Genomic DNA, 22,280 nt, shown 5'->3' with positions numbered 1-22,280 from the left:
GAATAAACAGAAAGATTTGGATCTTAATGAGACACGCAGGGTAAATTTTTGAATTTAAATATAAATTATAAAATTTCTAAATATACCAAGAGTAATTTATATATTCATAAAAATTTATAACAAAACACAACAAATGAAATAAATTAAAATTCTTGCATCATATATTTGGCTCCTTAGTTTCTGAAAAGGTACCCACGATCCCATGATAATTAAATATTATTATTATTTTATAAAGGTCAATATTAATTCAGAACATCATTAATTTATTCACCACTCATAAATTACAACTAAATGACAATTATTATTATTATTATTATTATTATTATTATTATTATTATTATTATTATCATCATCATCGTTCAATTGAAAAAATTATTTTGAAATCATTTAAAAACATTTATATATTTTAAAAATAATATATATTCTTTCTTTCTCTTATGATCTTAGATAATTTTTGTAATACTAAAAACTTAGTTTATCATAATTTGACGACTTTATCAAAATTTTCTTTAGATTAACTTTTCTCATTAGTTAAAAAATTTATTTAATAAAAAATATAGATTCCTTATATTTATAAATCATTTTTCTTGTATATCATGTATAAACAATACATGATATTAATAATTATTAATAAGAAAGAGATTTAAAAATAATAAGTAAAACAATTTTATTTTTTTTAAAAAAAACAACTAAAATTAATTTTAATTATCAAATCCAATTCTTAAATAATATTAGCCAAATACCACAACAGATCTATAAATCCATAGATATCAAATCCAATTCCAAATTTCATTTTTATTCTTCCGAACATAGTGTTATGATTGCTGATAACAATAAAATTCAAATATTTTAAATTAACAATCCAAATATTATAATTTTTACCGCTTTATCATTCACAAGGGCAATGATAAAGATTAGGCAAAAACTTGTGTGAGACGGTCTCACGGATCATATTTGTGAGACGGATCTCTTATTTGGGTCATCTATGAAAAAATATTACTTTTTATGCTAAAAGTATTACTTTTTATTGTAAATATGGGTAGGGTTGACCCGTCTCACAGATTAAGATCCGTGAGACGGTCTCAAATGAGACCCACTCTAAAGATTAATGCTCTCTTATCAAAATAGCAAAAACTTATGTGAGGCGGTCTCACGGGTCGTATTTTGTGAGAATTATCTCTTATTTTAGTCATCCATGAAAAAGTATTAATTTTTATTCTAAAAGTATTACTTTTAATCGATATAGATGACCCGTATCACAGATAAAGATCCATGAGACCGTCTTACAAGAGACCTACTCTACGGAAATTATGATATTATTATTTTGAAATTTAGATTCCATTATAAGTCCATATTTTTAATGAATTTTTCCTTGTATTAAATTATTGTGCTGGAAACTTGTACTGCTATATTTTCAAAAAAATTATCAATTTGGCTCTCCATATTGTCATTAAAATAATAATTTATTTGCAGATAATTTTATTGTTTTTTTTCCAAGTAGATGAGCTAATCATATTCATAGTTCTGACTCGAAGACCAAATTATTATTAATTAACCCAAACGTGCAGGCCGATCAAACTAGTTATTTAAAAAAAAAATTATACATGCCATAAAAAAATGGTTTTTATGAATGTATTTTATTCGTGCATTATGCATGGTTTTATTTTTTAAAATTTTATACATTTAAATTTCTCAAATTTTAATTTAATGATGATCGTGCATAGGCAAAATAACTTGAATATGGGATCATAATTAAATAGTTACAATTAAGGAATAGATTAAATTACACGATTTAACAATTAAAATACCAGATAATATTGTAATATACTCATGATATATATTTCACAGTTTGGTATCAAATGATGGCAAAAACTTGTGTGAGACGATATCACGGGTCATATATGTGAGACGAATCTCTTATTTGGGTCATCCATGAAAAATATTAATTTTTATGCTAAGAATATTACTTTTTATTGTGAATATGGGTAGGGTGACCGGTCTCACAGATTAAGATCTGTGAGACGGTCTCACATGAGACTCACTCTCAAATGATTGGATTTACATCCTTGTATTTTTCACGTTTGACTCAAATTTTACGATAATTTTTAGTTGTCAAATAGCTATGATATCCTTATCTTTCAAATTTATCATATCATTATTCGTCATCACACGAGTCAAGCCGGTTATTGATATTTGGCATCTGAATGTAAGAGATGAAAGCATTTTTTTTGTGTGTAAATTTTGATATGACTATAAGACATGAAAGTATTTCTCAAGCACCACGTTTCGATAACTCTACTCAACAGAGACATTTATTTTACCCAATAATTTCTCTCCTAATAATTGCATTTCTTGTCATTAATGAAAATAAGACATGTGACTTTGACTTTAATATAAATTGTACAACATAATGTTTGATATTTTACCAAAACTTATAGTTGGTGGTAACAATGCAATTCAAAAATTTTAAATCGTACAACAAATTCAAGAATTACGTTTCGATTGCTCTACTCCACAAAGACAATTATTACACTAAACACATGTATAATGATATTTATGTAAAGTGTAATTATAATTTTGTTTCTCCACCTAATTTTGAGTTTGAGTTGTTTATTTGTTTTGTTTATTCACAAAATTATTTTTGGGATAATGAATAACATATGAATAAGTATTTGAGTAGGTCTTTTGTGAGACAGTCTCACGAATCTTTATCTGTGAGACGGGTCAACCCTATCAATATTCACAATAAAAAGTAATACTTTTAGCATAAAAATTAATACTTTTTCATGGATGACCCAAATAAGATATCTGTCTCACAAAATACGACCGTGAGACCGTCTCACACAATTTTTTGTCTAAGTATTTTTGGGAAAAAAAAATGGGCCAAAATTAATATTATAATTTATAGAGGTGGTGAATTAATAATTGTTATGTAATGTAGTATATTAAATACTAATCTAAATAATGCAAGACTCAATATTATATATATGATAAATAAAAATCTAATGAAATTAGGTAAAAAAATTATGAGTGAGTCTCATGTGAGACCGTCTCACGGATCCTAATCTGTGAGAAGGGTTAACCCTACCCATATTCACAATAAAAAGTAATACTTTTAGCATAAAAATTAATATTTTTTCATGGATGACCCAAATAATAAATCCGTCTCACAAATACGACCCGTGAGACTTTCTCACACAAATTTTTGTCATAAATTATTCATATTTCTTCTTAAGTAGTGTACATAAAATAACAGAGACAATCAGTTATCAGGTAGATAAAATGGCAAAGTGTGCGCCAATAAATAATTAATATTAGGAATAAATAATTTCACCTTGTCTGAGAATTATTAAAATGTAAGTTGAATTAAGATCATAACTGAATGGACGAATCTAGATTCTAAAAATTTTATATTCAAGATCAGATTTATATTAAGATTTTTTTAGCAGAGAAACTATCTTGATTTTCAGATTAATATGATTCAAATCTGAATTAAATTTAAATAATGCATATATTTATAAAAGTATTTTTAAAAGCTAAAATTTCTGTTTTTGACTTTTGTTTATGTTTCTACTTCTATTTCTATTTTGAAAAAATAAAAACGTTTTGAGTAGATCTCTTATGAGATGGTCTAACGAATCTTTATCTGTGAAACAGTCAATACTTTTAACATAAAAAATAATATTTATTAATAGATGGTTCAAATAAGATATCCGTCTTACAAAATACGACCCAGGAGACCATCTCACATAAGTTTTTGTCAAACATATATTTCAACATTTATTCTAACACAAAAACTCTTTCAGCTTGTTTTTAATAAAAAAACACTTTTAAAAATTAGACTTATTTAATTGTTTTTTAAAGCTACAATATCCAAACAATTATTTTTCTAGAAGTTAGAATTTATGATTTTTAGAGTTTTGCTTACAAAATAAAAATAAAAATATTTTCAATATTTATCTAAACGTCAAAATTAATTTTTTTTCGGATTTGGATCTTCTGTTGTGGTTGAAAACACAACATCTGCTGATGTGTACGTATTTTTTTATATGAGATGATCCTAACACTATGTTAGATTGATCATTAAGTGTACAAAGTATACAGAGCACCAGATACTATGTTTTTAGCAACCAAATCTTCAAATATCAAATGAAATTTGACTGGATATATATTATAAAAATCAGGGAGTAGTGAAAAAAATTTATATTATAGGGAAGATCTTCCGTGTTGTTTTAACGCGTAATCGAAAGCGTGAATATTGCCGGAATGTCGGGGGGTTGCCCCTACACAGTCTCCAAGGTACCAGTCCTAATCCTCCGACTGAATATTCACATTCACCAAAGGGTCTCCGAAGATTCGCTCTTTCGTTCCATTTCTCCCTTTTTTCCCACTTCTCAATGCAATTGGACGTGTAGTAATTCGTGAAATTAGAATTATTTTGTTATTAGTAAAATGCCTTCAATTTCAGCAGATTTTATGCAAAGTGTGTTTCAGAAGTTGCAAGTTTCTTAACTTGAAAAGATGACGACAAGTGTCACCTAAACAAAATATTTAACCCGCAAGCAATTTCAGTTTAAGATTTTGTGGGAAATTTCTGTGAATAGTGGGAACATCACATCTTGCAGGTAAAAATAGCACGTTTGTAGATATAGACTACATGAATCGCTTATGCTTGTAAGAATGTTGGAACTAACGTATTTCATCGTTATGATGAATTTAGAATCCATGGTTAGTTTCCTCAATGCATGAAAACAAGAAGAAAAAGAATCCATGGTTAGTGTTCGGCGTGCCGCCGTGTTATTGCTTTGTGAAGTCTACACTCGTGCATAAAGAAAATCTCTCTGTTGTTGATTTCTTTGTGCATGTTAATTTCTTACCTAGAACGTGCACATTATTGTATAGTAGTAGTTACCTTTCTTGAGGAAAATGGTGAAAAAATACAGTTTTTCCTCTATATTTATGGAATATATGCATTTTATGATAATATATTATTTGTACTTTGGACATACTTTCCTTTTAAAGTTTTGAAAGTTATTATATTCACAGTTCATGGATCTTAATATTCTCATAAAGAAGTTGGTTGGTAAAATATGAGCTATATATTAATTTATGCCAGCAGCTTGTGTGGCTAGTACGTGTGATTTCTTCTGTCATGTATCTTTATTTAGTAACTATTTATGACTTAGTTCTTTATTATTCTGATGTCTAGCTATTGGATTCTGTAATAATAATTTCTTAAGAATTTTATATGCATGTAATTTTCTCTCATTTTCAACTGTTCCCACGTAGCTGACAGATTCTTAAGATTATTTGTTGTTATTTCCTCCCTCTTTCTCAGAGGGAATATTGATTTATATTTGATTTTGTTACATAATTTCACAGATCTATCATGTGAGATTCTGTTATATATATCCAGACCTTATAATTCATACTGGTGAGGCACTAGTGATTCCATTCAGACGAATGTTGTGCTATCATAAAATCACTACTATGTGTAAGGTGGAAAAAAGAAAAAATCAAGTCCAAAGATTCATTGTTATTTTCTTTGCATGTTGAATAAATAGATTTAAAAAATGAATCTGAATCAAGGTTTTTCCTATCATTACCAATGTTCAAGATAAATTGTTGAATGGTTCGCCGGAATGGGAACAGAATAGTCGGAATGGGCATTCCGGAACGGATGCAACCTTGACGAGGTTCCGGGGTGTGTAGGTTGATGGCTTGTATCAGCGTTTCATATACCGAAATCGGGGATTTAACGGCGGAACGGAACGGGACACGCGGAACGGCACGGAACGGAACGGAAGGGATTTGTAGGTTGATGGCTTGTATATAAATGTTTGTTTTCATCAACTTATATTTCATTTCTCATTGTTATTTTATTATCATATGATATGAGTAATTTAATAAGCTTAATATTAATTTCACTAGGAACCTTGGAAAGCAAAGCACATCGGTTGATGTGAGATGGTGAATCTTGAGTCTTCTTCTTGTAACATCACTTTATATAAGATTTGATGCTTATTATTAGTCCATCACTCTAAATTGATTCAAATTTGTGCGAACTTATATATATCCAATCGAAAATATTTTAAAGTTTTAATTAATTAAATACAAATAATTTTTAATAGTATATTTAATTTTTGATATGGTCGAGAATATTTTAAATATAATGACGATATAAATTGTGTTCAATAAATTGTTAATAAAATTTTAAAAATATTTTAATTTCTTATTTACATCAAATAATCTATTTAAATGATATTTATTTTAATTTTCATATTTCTAAATATTTTTTCAAAATTTTTAATTTTTATATATTTATAATATTTTTTAAAAATACCCGTTCCGCGACTGTTCCGCGAAACTTCATTATAACTGGAACGGTAGCATCCGTTCCGATCTCCACGACCGCGACAACGAACCATGTAATGTTGATCATTAAACAAATTATCACAATTGACATTGTAAAATGTTTTCAGCATGTTTAACAGTCTTACTTATGCTGGAAAATAGGATGGAAACATTGCTATATTCATTCAGCAATCCATATGACTGTGATCTGATTTCACCTGATTATGAAATCATCAATTCTCTACAATCAAAGATCATCGATGAAGTTCGACCTTAACCCGAGAATTTCCTGTTTTAGATACTTTTTAACTTCTGGAGCATCGGGGACAAGGAGCCAAATTATAAAAGATTATGTCTGCTGCACTGTTCCAGATAGTCTCAAGGATGCCACAGAAATTTCCTCAAATACATTTTTTAGATGTTGTTATTATGACTCCATGTATAGCTCTTTAATTATTATCCTCTTGCTAGCTCTCTCAATTGCCAGGTAAGATTCCCTATCTGTAGTTATATGGGGACTGTTTCTGGTGTATGAAAAATTCTCATCATATAGAGAAAAATTTATGTTATAATTGATTGGAATATCTATGAGGGTTGAATGGTTGCATAAAATCTTCTTAGTTATTGCTTTCACTTGGTCGTATATTAGTTATATAATTATCCAGCTTGTGTTCTTGTTATTTTTAAAATGTTTGATACGTTTTGCCAATAATTATTATTTTATCATCATAGCTAATGCTCATGGAAAATTTAGGATCCGATTCCAACAAGTATCACTAGTTCAGAGGCAGGTTTCGAGATTTGTCCTGAGCCTGAAATCATGAAGAATACTGTTAGAAGGGGTCAGGAGGATGTCCCGACGTAGCGTCCTCGGACGCTCAAGTCAGAGACTGAGGAAAAGTAATATAGTTAATATATCAGTTATACATCCGAACCGTTGTCTTCTATTTGGACTAGGAATGAATCAGGGGTAGTTGGCGTATCCATGAGTTATCAGTAGCTAACAGTATAAATATTCCATCCCTATTCCCGATACTCCCCAACATCTTTCCATTACAAAAATAAATAAAAACCTTCCTGTTGAACTTCCAATTCTTAATAGAATATGGAAACCATTGGAGCAATTTCTGAAGGGCAATGGAGCTCCTTCAATGGACTCTGCTGTGAGGAGGCGGATTTTGTGGCACAATTGCTTGGTAACTGTTCGCTTCCAAACGAGATGCCAAGTAGTTTTGTTTCGCCTGCTCCCGACTGCAACGACGAATCGGTTGAGGTTGATGAAAGTACGATGTACTCATCACACGAAAATGCTATCACACATTCTTTTTCAATAGGGAATACTAATTATAACAAAGACACTGCTATCTTTTTCCCCTCTATAAGTCATGACAATTACTACTCCTGTGCCTCTCAACAATTTTTTGTGTCCGACAACAGTTTGATGTCCATGGATTATTCTATGACGGAGACTAAGAACAATGGCTCCCGAGTTTGTTTTCTTTCTAACAATGTGATGGAAGCTGACGGCGTCTTAGACCGGGAGGTATCAGTAACGACAGTTTAATGTCTAATGAGAAAGTACCCGGTGATGTTCTTGAAGGGAACAACTTGCAGCTAGGAATGGTGCATGAAACACCGGTGCCGGAACCGATTAGTGAAGATAAACTCGGTGTCCCTTCAGAGATGTGCAAGAAAAGGTCACGACTTCCTGGAGAAGCAAGAACAGAAGTAGGTTTTATTTGTCACATTTTTCATCTGATGAGTGATTGGATTAAAACTACCGATTTCTTATATGTCTCCTCATGCCATTCAGGATCAAAGTAACAGGAGCATAAAATTCAAGAAGTTCCCAAAGCTAGACGACAATCATCATGAAAACAACTACAATGATAATACCAGTACTGCAACTTTAAAGCGGCGCGCTAACAGCTGCTGCTCGGAGGATAGGTCCATTGCCCCGCTTGAGCATACTCATGGGGTGACTTCAACTTCACTCCCAAAGTGTGATCGAGTTCAAAACTCAAACTGGAAAGACACCAGCCAGTAGGGGTTCAGCAACTGATCCTCAGAGCCTCTATGCTAGGGTAATTATCTTCAAAGAATCATAATAATTTAGCATATTTAGATCATAATCCAATCATATGTTTTGCTAATGATAATCTTTTCACAATTTTGAAGAAAAGAAGAGAGAGTATAAAGCAGAGATTGAGAATCTTGCAGGGCCTTGTCCCTAGTGGAACCAAGGTAAGCTCGGTTGAATCGGGTCGCCCTTATAATTTTTACGTGTAATTTGGAAGGGGAATCTGATGAGTGATGACCATCCTTGGTTTTGATAGGTAGACATCAGCACAATGCTTGAAGAGGCTGTCCAATATGTAAAATTTTTGCAACTTCAGATTAAGGTAAGAATTGTTCTACTGGAAATGAGAGTTAGGGAGATGTGTACAATTTGGCATGCAGATCTAAAGTAATGTAAGCATGAAAGAAACCTGTATTTTAATTTAAGAAATCAATAAGATGGGAACCTGCAAAAGTCACGCTTACCATTATGGTTTTCCTTTGGTTCCATGACTGAATTGGTTAGAGAAGAACCCTTTCCTCCCCTTCTTTTCCGGAACCATGTCAAATCACTTCATACATTCAGAACCTTTACCTCCTGTGGTGTCGATATAACTTTAGTACATAGGATCGAACGTTTGTCTTTTTACCAAAAGCTATAGCTGGTGTTAAATGTGTATCGCAAATCTTTTAAATCGTACAATAATTCAAACACCACACTTTGTAGTTATTGCACCCCAACAATCTATCTCATAATAAATCGTACTCCGCACAATATATGAGATACATAAGAATCAAACACGTGACATTGACTTTGATATCAATTATAGACCGACTGTTTGTCGTTTCACTAAAAAATCATAGCTGGTAATAGCGGTGCAATTCAAATATTTTAAATTGTATAACAACTCAAATGTCATGTTTCGATCGCTCGACTTTACAAGTGCAATTATCACACCCCAAACATAGTCATTTAGTCCATTATTTTCTTGTCTAGAATTTTTGAAATCAAACTTTTTGTGTCTTCAAATCGAATCTTTTGGAGCTAGAGTTGCTTGTGGATTTCCAAATCTTGATTAATGTGTTAATATCATGCAGCTTTTGAGCTCTGATGATCTATGGATGTACGCTCCAATTGCCTACAATGGAATGGACATCGGGCTCGATCTCAAAATCCCATACCCGAAAACGCAATCCTAATTCTGACTATGACCAAGACGACGACGAGTTAATTCGATTGATTTTTTTTGTGAATAAATATCACATGATACATAAATACACATTTATTTTTTTTGTTGACATTTAATTAAATAAAATAGTTAGAAGAACATTGTATTCATAGTGTCTACCCGACACCATTTTTTCTTTTTAAAACACACCCATACTTGCATTTGGTGTTAGAAAAATGTCAAGAAAATAAGATTGTAAACCCCCAACGTGGTCTGCAAAACCGAAACATCGGACATTCTAAAAACATCCCAAATCATATTATTACATGGAAAGGAAAAAAGTTCCATGTGACACAGAGGGCATGTACTTTCACATCATTCACAGATAACAACAATTATTTAAATACAGAGTTTCGCCCACACGAACAAAGTTCAACTCTAGCTACATTCGAGATACAGAGAGTCACGACTGAAAATATACGTAGAGAGTGTATATTCTTTCAACCAAACCTTTTCTCAAATTCCTTTGACACAATCCCGACTCGGTTACGCCACCCTTGTGAAGCACTAGGGTCGAGCTTTGATCTTTAAGCATGATCTTCGTGCGAGTGATTTGGAACTTCATGTTGACTATCTAGAGGCATGTATTGTGCCATGATAGCCCTTATCTCCGAGTCCATATATGACTGCAACCACGGAAAAAGAAATCAAGACAACAAAGATTTTACACAATAGTGCCAAGATGGTAAGGAAATATGCTGGAATTGATGATGGAACCACAAAATATACATTAGAATTGATAAAGTAATATGTTAAGGAGCTTTAGATTTATTTTGAAGGCTAGGTATGGATAAAGGTTCGATGTTAAGTATCGCAAAACAGCTCGGGCGGAGTTGGCTCAAACACAACCACATCCCACGCCATGCTATTTTCATCAAATTATTTCATTCACTTAATTTTATTTTAGCAAGGCTATACCCTATCTTGATAATATACCATGTTTATAGTAAAAAATCAATAGATCTTGGGACAGATAAAGCTGAATATTGTCTCTCAAACCAACATAATATATTTTAAAATTTCAGATAACATGCATATAATATTGAAAAACTAAATAACAGGGTATATTCTTTTGTAACATGATATTACGTCAGTAAAGAACAAAATCAAATTTAACTTTCTCCAATTCATTTTAAAAAAGTTCCCGAGATTATTTTCCCAAAAAAAAAACCGAGTATAGCCAAAGATATTCAACAAAAATGTCAATGTGTGCCAGATTGCTAGGACAAGCATTCATGCACATGTATGCATAGAAACTTACCCTCAATCTATGTCTGTACACGAGATATGCCCCACCACAAGCGATAGCCAATCCAATCAAAACAACCCAAACAGCCACCCAAGAAGACTTCACCTCAGTAGCCCTTTTGCCTGCAAAAAAAAAAAAGAGAATAAAATTACTCGAAGACTACGAAAGGAGACCAAATACATACAGAGTAACAAGAATTTGCGATGAACTAACTTATGCAAGTATCATGGTCCCACATATATAATAAGTCCCCGCTACAAGTGCAATCATAACTGCCCCACGTATTCTTGCAGCTGCATTCAGGGCATTGACAGGCTTTCTTCTCCTTACATTCGTCAATATCTGTAGAATCAGAAAATAATGCAAGAGCAAACATCAAACTAGGAACAACATATAATCGCACAAGAATCCAACTCCTCATTTGGTTACACACTATTTGAAAAATCGAGCTCATGTCCCTGCAACGAAGTAATAATTGGTGGTAACATGAAACTCAAAAATCAGAACATCTAGTTTCGATCCTTGTGCCACATAGGCAGCCATACAGTAATCTAAAAGCAATTGTTGTTCCACATCAACTTGCTGTTAATGGGAATATGATAAATGACATTGACTTTGATGCAACTCGTAATATCCAACACCTTCAGCTCTACGCCTCTACCAAAATCTAAAGATGGTATTAACAATATAACTCGAACCTTTTAACTACAATTCAAGTGCCACATTCAGATCACTGTATCGCATAACAACAAAGTTCAGTGAAGGTAGGTAATTGTTGCAACCCGACAATATTAAACAATATCACTATTATCAACAATAATTGTCAAGGCAATGAGTTCAAGTTAAATAAAAAAACTGTACAAGAAAAACGTTTGACGACTTCGCAAAACATGTTGATACAATGAACCTCAAACTGCAAGAAGCAAGGGAAACATTTGACATACAAAATGAAAATTTTTCGATCATGGGTGGCTCTGTTGAACAAGATTTAAGTCAAGATTGGACAGCACCATCAAAACTTTACTTAAGACATCGGTTTGTACTCAAAACATGGAATAATTATGATATTAGCAAGGCATTAATGTGGATGCTTCGAAAAAGGATTTTACAGAGTCTAATGAATAAAGAGTTAATATTGTAATATAATAAAAAATACTGCTAGAATAAACATACATGTTTTCTACCAGTAAATTTTTGTTGTAATTTAGTATTGTGAACTTGTATTCATTAATGTGGATGCTTCGAAAAAGGATTTTACAGAGTCTAATGAATAAAGAGTTAATATTGTAATATAATAAAAAATACTGCTAGAATAAACATACATGTTTTCTACCAGTAAATTTTTGTTGTAATTTAGTATTGTGAACTTGTATTACGTGCTGTAGATTCACCCATTCATGAAAGAAAGATTGATAGTGTAACAACCAACAAGTGTAGCGTCAATATCATTTTAAGTCAGCCATTGGGTATGGTAACTAAACTTAAGAGTAACGCTCAATGGCGAAGTATCCAGCTAAGAGAAGAACTTGGTCAATGGCTTGACAAGTAATGAAAAGGAAATAATATTCTGGTAAAAATGTAGGATATAAAAGAGTGATGCGTAATGTTTTCTACCGTCACAACTTTTAACACCGTCTCCTTTAAATCCAGGTGGACAAATGCACTTCCCTTCTTCATAATCCTATTGGCAAAATATATTTATTCATATAAAATATTATATCACATCCATATATTTGATCAGAAAAAAGACTGAGACAAAATTGAACGAATCACCAACCACACAAGCTGAAAAAGCGATTCCATTTCTGTTTTCGTGCCAACATCCTCCATGGCTGATTTGGCATCGCCCAGGACCAGTTGCTGCATATGAAAAATAATTACATTCAAAAAATCCAACAAATTAAGTTGCAATGTTTATATAAGTGATCAATTACATCCTGTGAATCAAATGTCATGGGGTCCATATTTGGAGCTACTATGTTCAACATCTATTATTCAGCACTCAGAAACAATTTTTACCTATTTCAGCTGCACCAGAAGTTAACATAAAACATAACATGGGACACACTTCGTGGAGAATTTCCCATAAAGCTTGAGAAGTTTCAAATATAGTAGATACATCAAATGATTTTTGTGTGTGCGCACGCGCAAATGGCTACTTCGATCACTGATTTTCTGATAAAGTGATAGACACTACTTGCTATATTCAAATGACAAAATCAAATTTATTTACAAACCAGTGCAAGAGCTGTAACCATCTCCCTTAAACTTCACGCCGTTAACCACAGGGCATTCACACACTCTTCCTCGAAATGTATCCTAAATCCACAAACACAAATACTTTCAAAAGTCAATACAAGCTGGAGGTAAAAATCTTAAAATTATACTGAAACACCTTGCAAGCCGTAAGGTTAGCAGCCTTGTCCTGCCAGCAGCCACCATTATTTTCCAAGCATTCATTTGTTTCCACATCTGCAGTCAAGAAAGTAGAAACTCTCCTCTAATGCATGATTGTATTAATCATGTACCCATCATTTGGATTAACTCTATAAATAACTTATCGCCATATTAAAAATACTTATAATAATAATAACTTACCGCCACTCAAACAAACGGAAGGTTCAGTAGTTTCCTCAAAACCTGAGCATATAGCTTTTAACACGGCACCTTTCTCCAATTTACCTGAAAGCAAACTCATTAAAGACTAGCATTTAGTCTGTTTTATAAACCCTATGACAGGAGAAAAAAAAAACTGACCTCGATATTGCCGATTATTCACAACTACTGTAGGCAATATGGTTACATCACCACGAGATCCTTTCCCAACCTGCAGATAAATTACTTTTCAGACATTTTACACGAGTGTAATCTCATAGAAACGTAACAAGAACAAACTGAACATCAATTCGCAATGATTCAAAAACTTGATTACAAAACTCACTTGAGCATCCTGCTCCTCTTTCAAAACAGGATTGTCTGAATCATCATCAGGGTTACCCATGCATTTTTCAATGTTTTTCGGATCAAGCCCTGATACGCCAACCAAAATGATCAGAATAATGCCAGACCGAAACACGTTACAATAAAAAACATGCGAAACACGTTACAATAAAAAACATGAAAGGTTACCTAATGATTTGATAACACCGTCAGCACATTCTTTATTGTATTTCTTCTCCTTCATGGGGCATCTAATTTGGAAATCAGTAACATAATCCCACCAGATCCACGACTTTTTGGCCTCTTTTGCCACTTTAAATACACATAACTGTCTCAAGTTTTCGAGAACGACATCTTTTCCATCATAACCAGAGCTAAAATCTTCTTCGGGGTCTGGAGCACAATATCGTCCGTGGTTGATGCATTGAGACTTGCATTGTTTGCTTATAGTGAATGCCTGAGGACAGTACCAAGTAATAAAATGAGGTGTAAATTGAGTATAACCACCTTTCTCGAGAATTTGAGCTGCGCCTTTAAAATCTTTTACAAATTCCATCAACATGTCACATTTAACCCCACATTCATCATTGCTGTTACTCCACAATTCATATTCAACTCGATCATCTGGATGTGGAACAGCTTCTCTCCAATCAAGATTCAGGTTCACCATGTCACCGCCATTGATTGCTGTCTTTAACCTTTCACCAAAATTTTTACTGATCAATGCAGATGGTATTGTTATATTCTCAATATATTTTCCAGACGCAACATCTTCTTCAGGTGAGTCCATAGTTATCAATGGTTCATCAACATCATCAGCAACTAGAACTGCCGCTGCGCCGGAATTTTGAGCATTCCAAACCTTTAAAGCAAAAAAACATTCTGCGGTGCAATAGATATTTATTAAAAATTTGTGAAAATTATGTCACATAGAAACATATATAACAACATTAATATTTCTAAGGCAAGGGAACTTGGCAGCAAATTACAGGTATTTACTATTACTAAGAAGTTTGGTTCAATCTAAAAGCAACAGTCAACTTAACCAACAAACAAAACCAACTTGAAAACAAAAAAAAAAAAAATCAAATTTACGAACAAATGGATAAAAAGGCATACACTACCCATAGAACCTTATTCAACAAAATTTATAGAGGAAATGTTTCAGAAAGAGCTTCTAAAATTTATGTTTCACAATTAACACAGAAATGTGGGTCAACTCAGACAAACTGTTCATTTCAACGGCTTAAACTAAATTAGTAAAGCAAATCACATTTTGTCAACTAAATGACTAATTCAAGGGCTGAGAGGATATCCTTGTCCTAAAAAATCTCACGAATAAGCACACATATGAAACTCCAATGAAATGGTGGAACAAACTTGTTTGTTTGTAACATGAAACACAAGAGGCAGACTGTGACAGTACTCACACCTGAAATTTGACAACCATTAAGTTTTTGCCATAAATAGGCCAACACTATCACAGGAGAGAAGTCTCACTGATTCAAAAAAGGGAAAAAATATATCTCAACCCAAAAATAGAACAGCTCCTAATCCAACCACCATGTAGCCAACTAAGCATAAAATGGAAAAAAAAACACATTAAACCTCAACCCATAACCACATCACGCAATAATTCACATAAAACGAATCATACCCAGAGAGTATTTTAGAAATTATCAAATTTAAGCTCAGATTAACAAAATTCACAAAACGGGAATCTCTAAAACCGCATGCACCTCCACGATCAACAAGAACAAAGGTAGGTAAAGCTCCAGGCTTGGCCTTGAAAGAAACCCCAGAATCTCCAAACGGTTTGCACCCATCCTTATTGTCCTTCGAATACACCACAGTTCCAGCCATGCTACCACCATACTGCGGAATCCCAAAGTTGCCGATCGCACTGTCGAAAGTACCCTTTAAGTCCTCGGGTGACGTCACCCTCAAGCTATTCTTCTCCACCACGAACGGACCCACAACCAATTCCGTCAAAACTAGAAGCAAAAACCCAAGGAAGACTGCGCTTCTTGATCTTCCGGAACAACCCATTTGCCAAGAATTCCAGAAGAAGCAATAAAACCTGCAATTTGTTAAATTATCTGTCAAAAGATTGGAGGGTTTTGTGCTCACTTCTCCGGAGCTCCTGCAATCAATCGTCAGGAACACACGCACTGAAAGTGTAATCAGTGCGTGAGATGTCGGTTGTGGAGCTTGAAAACTATGCAAATCTGAATTGGAAAACTGCGAAAAGGTTAGATTTTTACAGTTTGAACTTTGTCACCGAATTATGTCTCCCCAAGCGCAGTAACTTGCAAACCCCTCTACCTCAAATGTTTCCATTTTAGCTTATTAATAGATATATTTTTATTGACGATCTAATTAATCTATTTTGATAAAATATATCAATTTGATGTATATTTATAATAATAAAAAATTAAATTTTTAGTATGAACTGATAGACATATTTTCATGAATCGAGTCAGATTGAAAATATGTCTCATAAAATTGATACGTAAAATAATCTCACCGATCTTTGTGTTATTAAAAACATATATACAACCATCTATATTTTTTTAATTTTTTTTTTTAAAAAAAGCGAACTAAATTTATTTTTACATATATGGTCCAGGATTTTGTTGTGAAGACATGTTCCACGTGTGAGAATGCCTCTATATATGTGTGTGTGGATACACTTAATTGGCATTTACTATAAAAGAAAATTTTCCATTAATATATTATTTTTATTGATATATATATATATAGATGTTTTATGTACGTCTATATATGTATATCAATTTGTATAGTACAAAAAATTAATATAAAAATTCAATTTGTGAAAATCTCATTATATATTTAATACAAAATCTCCCGATATAACAATAAAATCTTGCTATATAACAGTTGTAAATATCGCTGTAACGATATATTATTTGGACTTTTAGCATTATTATATGTATATATTCGCTGAGGTGGTTGGACTTGGAAGTCAAAGTCATATTAATTTTGTGTATATCTCTTAGCCTCTCCATTTAATTTTTTTTTCTATATCATTTATTTAATTTCACATTATTCACGTGGCAATTGGTGTCACTTTTACTAGAAATTTATTATTATTATTTTTTTGCTAAATATTTTTTATATATTATTGTTTCGTATATATATATATATATATATATAGATATATATAATGGAGTGGAAAAAATTATTAGTATATATTTAATGTTATTTTTGTTGGATAATGATGTTTGGATAAATATTTTATTATATTTGTTATTTTTTTATAATGGTTAATTTTTAAATTTTAGATTTTTTTTATTATCAATAATTTAGTAAATATTCATAATTTATTCGAAATAATTCAAATTTGATAAAATGATATTTGAGTAGGGTATTAATATACAATTCTCATATGGATACTACAATGATGAAATGAATGCACGAAGAAAATGAAGATGAATGTAATAAATGAAAATGAAGATAGATGATATGAAACTCTATCCAAATTCGACCAGTTATCATCTCTGATCCTCCGTTGATAATTCTGGACCAAACAAATGTTGAAATGCCAACATGATAAGTGCAGACAAACTTCTGAAGTTTTCTCTCGGAGTAAATCGAATTATTTTATGACAGTGAAGTTTATATTTTTGAAAATTTTATAGTTATATGAACGGTTATACGTAACTATTTTAGATCATCAAACTGCCACATATGCATTTTAATATAAACGACTATTTTTAAAATTTATTTGAATTATATAAAATGTAATTATTAGTAACAATATGATATTTGAGTAGGATATTAATATCTAATTCTCATATAGATACTATGATGATGAAATTGAATCCAAGAAAATGAATATAAATGTAATAAATGAGAATGAAGATAGATGATATGAAACTCTATCCAAATTCGACCAGTTATCATCTCTGATCCTCCGTTGATAATTCTGGACCAAAAAAATGTTGAAATGCCAACATGATAAGTGCAGACAAACTTCTGAAGTTTTCTCTGGGAGTGAATCGAACTATTTTATGACAGTGAAGTTTATATTTTTGAAAATTTTATAGTTATATGAACTGTTATACGTAACTATTTTAGATCATCAAACTGCCTCATATGCATTTTAATATAAACGACTATTTTTAAAATTGTATCTATACAAATCCCTATATATTTATTTTAACGTTAACATTTATCTAACTTTTTATATAAATCCCTATATATTAAATTTCAGTATATTTTTAAAATTGTATCTATACAAATCCCTATATATTAAATTTCAGTAATGTGGAAACCAAAGTTTCTTTAAAGTTTTGCATTTCATAATATTTGTTAGTTAACTTTTCTGGTGTGAGTTTATTAATAGTTTTTGTACATTTCTTTATCTTTTTTCGATTTTTTCTAAAATTTTATTTTTGATTTATCTAAAAATTCAAACTATCTCAGTAAATGTTATCTGATCACTAGTCTATAAGTATCATATCTTAATAAAATAAAATATATTTTTGACACAAAAATTATCAAACTCAAAAAATTTTAATGACACAGTCGCGTGCTACAGAACAATAATATATTTGAATTTTGTGTTTTACAGTGTTAATATCTTATCAATTTTTTCCACAAAAATACAGGATCTCAGGGTGACCAGCCAAGACAGGTTTGCCTGAACATTATTGAGTGTTCACTCTTGCCTGAGTGTTTGCCAACAGCGTGCGGGACATCTTCTGTTCGGAGCATTTTGCAGATCCCATGGATTAGTCAGAGGAGGAAATACTACTGATTGTAGCTGTTGGTTCTTCTGTCCTCAATCACATGGAAAATTTAATCAAATGAACTAGAAATTGAAGTCAAATGGATGTGACAAATTGTTGTCCACTTGATAATGATCATGAAATTTATAATTGGTTGTATTCTATAATTTAATCTATCATGTTTGTTTCCTTCTTTTGCTCACCTTGTTCCATGGCTTCACCATGCAATAAGGACTTTAGTCAGGTATTTTAGGAAGAGGCGATTTTGTATTTAGTTAAGGTATTGTTCGAACATTTAATTTTTTGGTGATATGCTCGTCTTAGTAAATTAACTCAGGATTATTAAAATTCGGTACTTTGAGAAATTCAGTAGCGGATAAGTTCAGCATATCACTTGCATGCATATGATAGTTAATCAAGGTTTACCGAGTTGAATGAAAAAGTATTTTTGATCATTCTCATACTACTAAATATGTAAATGATCATTTATGATATCATATTTTTCACCTTTTTTAATGAAACATTTATTCAGGAAATCAAACGTTCAGGAATATTTAGTATACCAGTTTAGGAATTTATTCTGACAGTGAGTGTAAAATATTAAGTACTGCCTAGCTTTTCTGGACTAAAACGATAAACAAATGGCAAAGTTGTATGATTACATTTATGGTCTTGGTAAGGTTCATTTATAGCGTTTCAGATCCGAATGTTGAAGATTGTCTATTAATAAGCCAACTCGTAATTCAAAGAATATACACGATCAAATCTTGATACCAAAAAGCTATACTGAATTATTATGAAAAACACACACATAAATTTATATCATATCTTTTTAGAGATTGTCTTGTGCTATCTTTATTACTCACCATAATCTCATATTTGGATAGCCATTTGAGTTAGTTTTTGTAACTGATAGAAAAATTCTTTTTGTTCAAAAGTTTGTTTAAAGTTGTGAACAAGTCGATACTAAGGGGGGTGTATTGGTTATATACATTTAATGACTTTTATGGAGTTTAAAAGTCTAGAGGTATTCAAACTAAACTTTTATATACTCCATAAAAGTTTAGTGGTATTCAATGTAAACTTTTGTAGAATTTTAAAAAGTCATGTGGTATTCAAACTAGACTTTTAAAAACTCTACAAAAGTCTATAGGTATTCAAAATGTCAATAGACTTTTAATGACTCAGTGGAATTCTATTAAGTACAAGAATTATAGCCTAAGGTACAACAATAAAATGTCAACAAAAATCTTTGATTCAACCTAAAGATTTGGATGTACATTTAATTGAGATATCTCCCAAATTCAATACAAACTTGCATTCTTTTCTCATCTATATTTTTCCTTTTATTTGTACTTTTTAAAAACATAATTAAAATTTAATTTTTTATTAATTATTATATAACATTTTATTTTTAATTATTTTCTTTAATTTTAGTTAATCTATATCTTAAATTATTGTATAAGCAAATTCATATCGATACTGTACCAAAATTTTCGGTATACCGAACCAAAAAAACCTTACATTTTAAAAAAATTTATAATTTATTGTTTTAAAATATTATATATTTAAACTTTTTGTATATTTTTCCGGTATTTCGGTATATACCAAAATTTTCAAATTGGATATCGTTACCGTACCGAAAAATTCGGTATTGTTACCGTACTGTACCGAAATCTTCGGTATATTTAAAATTCGGTAAATTCAATATTTTTTTGTTGCGGTAATCTCGGTATACCGAAAATACGATATTTTTTCTCACCCCTAACAGGGCTTGTATTGGCATGTGCTATATTACACAATTTTCCTTGAAATAAGTGTCAATTTGATGAATTTCAAATTGAACTAGATAATGAAGCTCAATTGTTTTGAGTGTTCTTTTAATAAAATTTTATTATGAACTTATAAAAATATTATTCATTAATATGTTGAATTGACATAAAAAATTGAAATTTTGATTTCAATAAATTGGATAGTTCATTTGTTGAAAATTTCCAACAATCTCCCCCTTGTTGGAAATTTACAAGTTTGCAATCTTGATTTTGATGTTAACAAAACTTGTTATTGTGTTTCTAACATATTTACTCAAGTGTGAAGTTGCAAACACAAGAAGTAAGCTGAAACTGAATTTTGCACAAACTGAATTTCTGGCGAGCTTCGGTGTTTTGATGATATCTCCCAGCTGGATGATTCAAATGACAATCCGCCAATTGAACTGATTAGAAAACTCAATTTGGAACAAATCTTATTTCACGTCAGTTGGGAAAAATCGGATGTTATCATGTTCTAACTGATTGCTCAATTACCGAACTGATCACACGAAAACAGCAATCAGTTGTGTTTGAGTAGCTGCCGTATTTTGGTCATATCTCTCAGCTCGGTTATCTAAACGAAGCGATTCAGTATGCGTTGGAAAGATAAGACAAAGATCTACAAATCATTCTATAAGTCAAAGCCTGAATCGAAGCTTACGATGCTGATAAATGACGATGAAGTTACTGGTTCTGCACAAACTGAAATCAGCTAGGCTGATTTCAGCACACCAGCTGAAACTGAACCAGCTGAAGACCAGTTGAACCAGTCCAACTGAACCAGTTGAACTGAACCAGACCAACTGAACCAGTCCGACTGAATGACCAGTTGAGTTGACCAGAGTTGACCAGTTGACCAGAGTTGACCAGTCGGAAAAATGCCCAGCAAGCTGAATTTGACCGTTGCAATCTCGGAAACAGTACAGAAACTTTTCAAACGGTCATATTCTTGTGTCTAACGTATATATCAGTGTTGGAGCCTATAAATACAACATCTTGAAGATCAAACAAGAGCTTTTGAAGAGAATTCAAAGCATGGGCAGTTAGCATGAAGAAATCAGTTAGTTGAGAGCACAAGCCTTTGTGTGAGGATACATTTGAGATGTACACTGTAACTGATAAATTCTTCACACACAATCACTCACACATATACAAGAGAGTTGAAGTTCAAAGATTAGTTGAGTGAGTCTTGCACAAAGACAATAAACTTGTGTATGTAGTCTTTGGATATAAGACATTAAACAATATGCTGATTGTGAGGTGCTGCCTACAATCTTGAGTGCTAGGAGTTCTAGTTGGGTGCTGCCCTTCCGGAATGGGTTTGTACAAGTAGTTGTATAAATCAAAGTTTTCTAGTGAATCCTTCCCAAGGGGAAGAAGGGGTGACGTAGGAGTGTTGAAATCTCCGAACATCCATAAACAAATTCGTGTCTATTTGTTTATTGCATTTACTTATCATTTCCATTAGTTTTAAAGATGCATTGTTGAAGCATTTTATGTGTTCTTCAAATACCAAAATATTGCATACCAAGTGTTTGATAAAATGCTTCAACTGAAATATTTTTACTCATTCAACTTGCATATATTTTAAATGCTTTACAAAATATTTAATCGGTTTCTACGAAGGATTATTTCGAGTATCTTCCGCTTGGTTTTTAACCAAACTCGATTTAATTCATCGGTGTTCAATATTTCAAAAACCGAGCTATTGTAGCTCAATGATTACCCACATAATTGATCCTAACATCATTTGTCGTTTTTCACAAATTAAATTGATTTAACTTTTAAGTAAGTAAAATGTATTTACATTCATAAATAAAAATAATAATTGAAAATTGAAGAGGTTATCTATGTCCAATAATTATTTTTTAAAAAATTAATAAAA

At 31.7% G+C, this 22,280-nt stretch overlaps 2 protein-coding genes across 2 annotated transcripts; one reads left to right on the top strand and one right to left on the bottom strand.

The window, feature by feature from the left end:
• Positions 1-7,343: 7,343 nt before the first annotated feature.
• LOC140813447 (uncharacterized) lies at positions 7,344-9,641 on the top strand. Its single transcript, XM_073171911.1, is given in 7 exon segments — positions 7,344-7,897; positions 7,900-8,082; positions 8,168-8,347; positions 8,349-8,438; positions 8,533-8,598; positions 8,691-8,756; positions 9,511-9,641. Coding segments are annotated over 7 exon segments (1,125 nt in total). The 5' UTR covers positions 7,344-7,459; the 3' UTR covers positions 9,613-9,641.
• A 211-nt stretch (positions 9,642-9,852) lies between these two features.
• LOC140813448 (vacuolar-sorting receptor 3-like) lies at positions 9,853-16,156 on the bottom strand. The gene is made up of 12 exons (XM_073171912.1): positions 15,570-16,156; positions 14,020-14,712; positions 13,832-13,920; positions 13,648-13,717; positions 13,489-13,572; positions 13,286-13,362; positions 13,128-13,209; positions 12,668-12,750; positions 12,505-12,571; positions 11,104-11,232; positions 10,903-11,012; positions 9,853-10,267 (listed from the first exon to the last, which is right to left on the bottom strand). Exons 1-12 carry the CDS (start codon positions 15,877-15,879, stop codon positions 10,169-10,171), a joined length of 1,893 nt encoding a protein of 630 aa, XP_073028013.1. The 5' UTR covers positions 15,880-16,156; the 3' UTR covers positions 9,853-10,168.
• Between the last annotated feature and the right edge of the window lie 6,124 nt (positions 16,157-22,280).

This window comes from Primulina eburnea, chromosome 15 (assembly GCF_022965805.1).
Source record: "Primulina eburnea isolate SZY01 chromosome 15, ASM2296580v1, whole genome shotgun sequence".
In the NCBI taxonomy this organism is placed as follows: Eukaryota; Viridiplantae; Streptophyta; class Magnoliopsida; order Lamiales; family Gesneriaceae; genus Primulina; species Primulina eburnea.
The sequence above is the reverse complement of the archived record's forward strand: the minus strand, read 5'-3'. Positions and strand labels throughout refer to the sequence as shown.

Excerpts from the sequence above, each read along its gene's own strand:
- LOC140813448 (XM_073171912.1), bottom strand. The coding sequence starts at position 15,879 with ATGGGTTGTTCCGGAAGATCAAGAAGCGCAGTCTTCCTTGGGTTTTTG. Across the intron at positions 13,718-13,831 it reads AAGAGGAGCAGGATGCTCAA|GTTGGGAAAGGATCTCGTGG; the intron begins GTGAGTTTTGTA and ends ATTTATCTGCAG. Across the intron at positions 13,363-13,488 it reads TTCCGTTTGTTTGAGTGGCG|ATGTGGAAACAAATGAATGC; the intron begins GTAAGTTATTAT and ends TCTTGACTGCAG.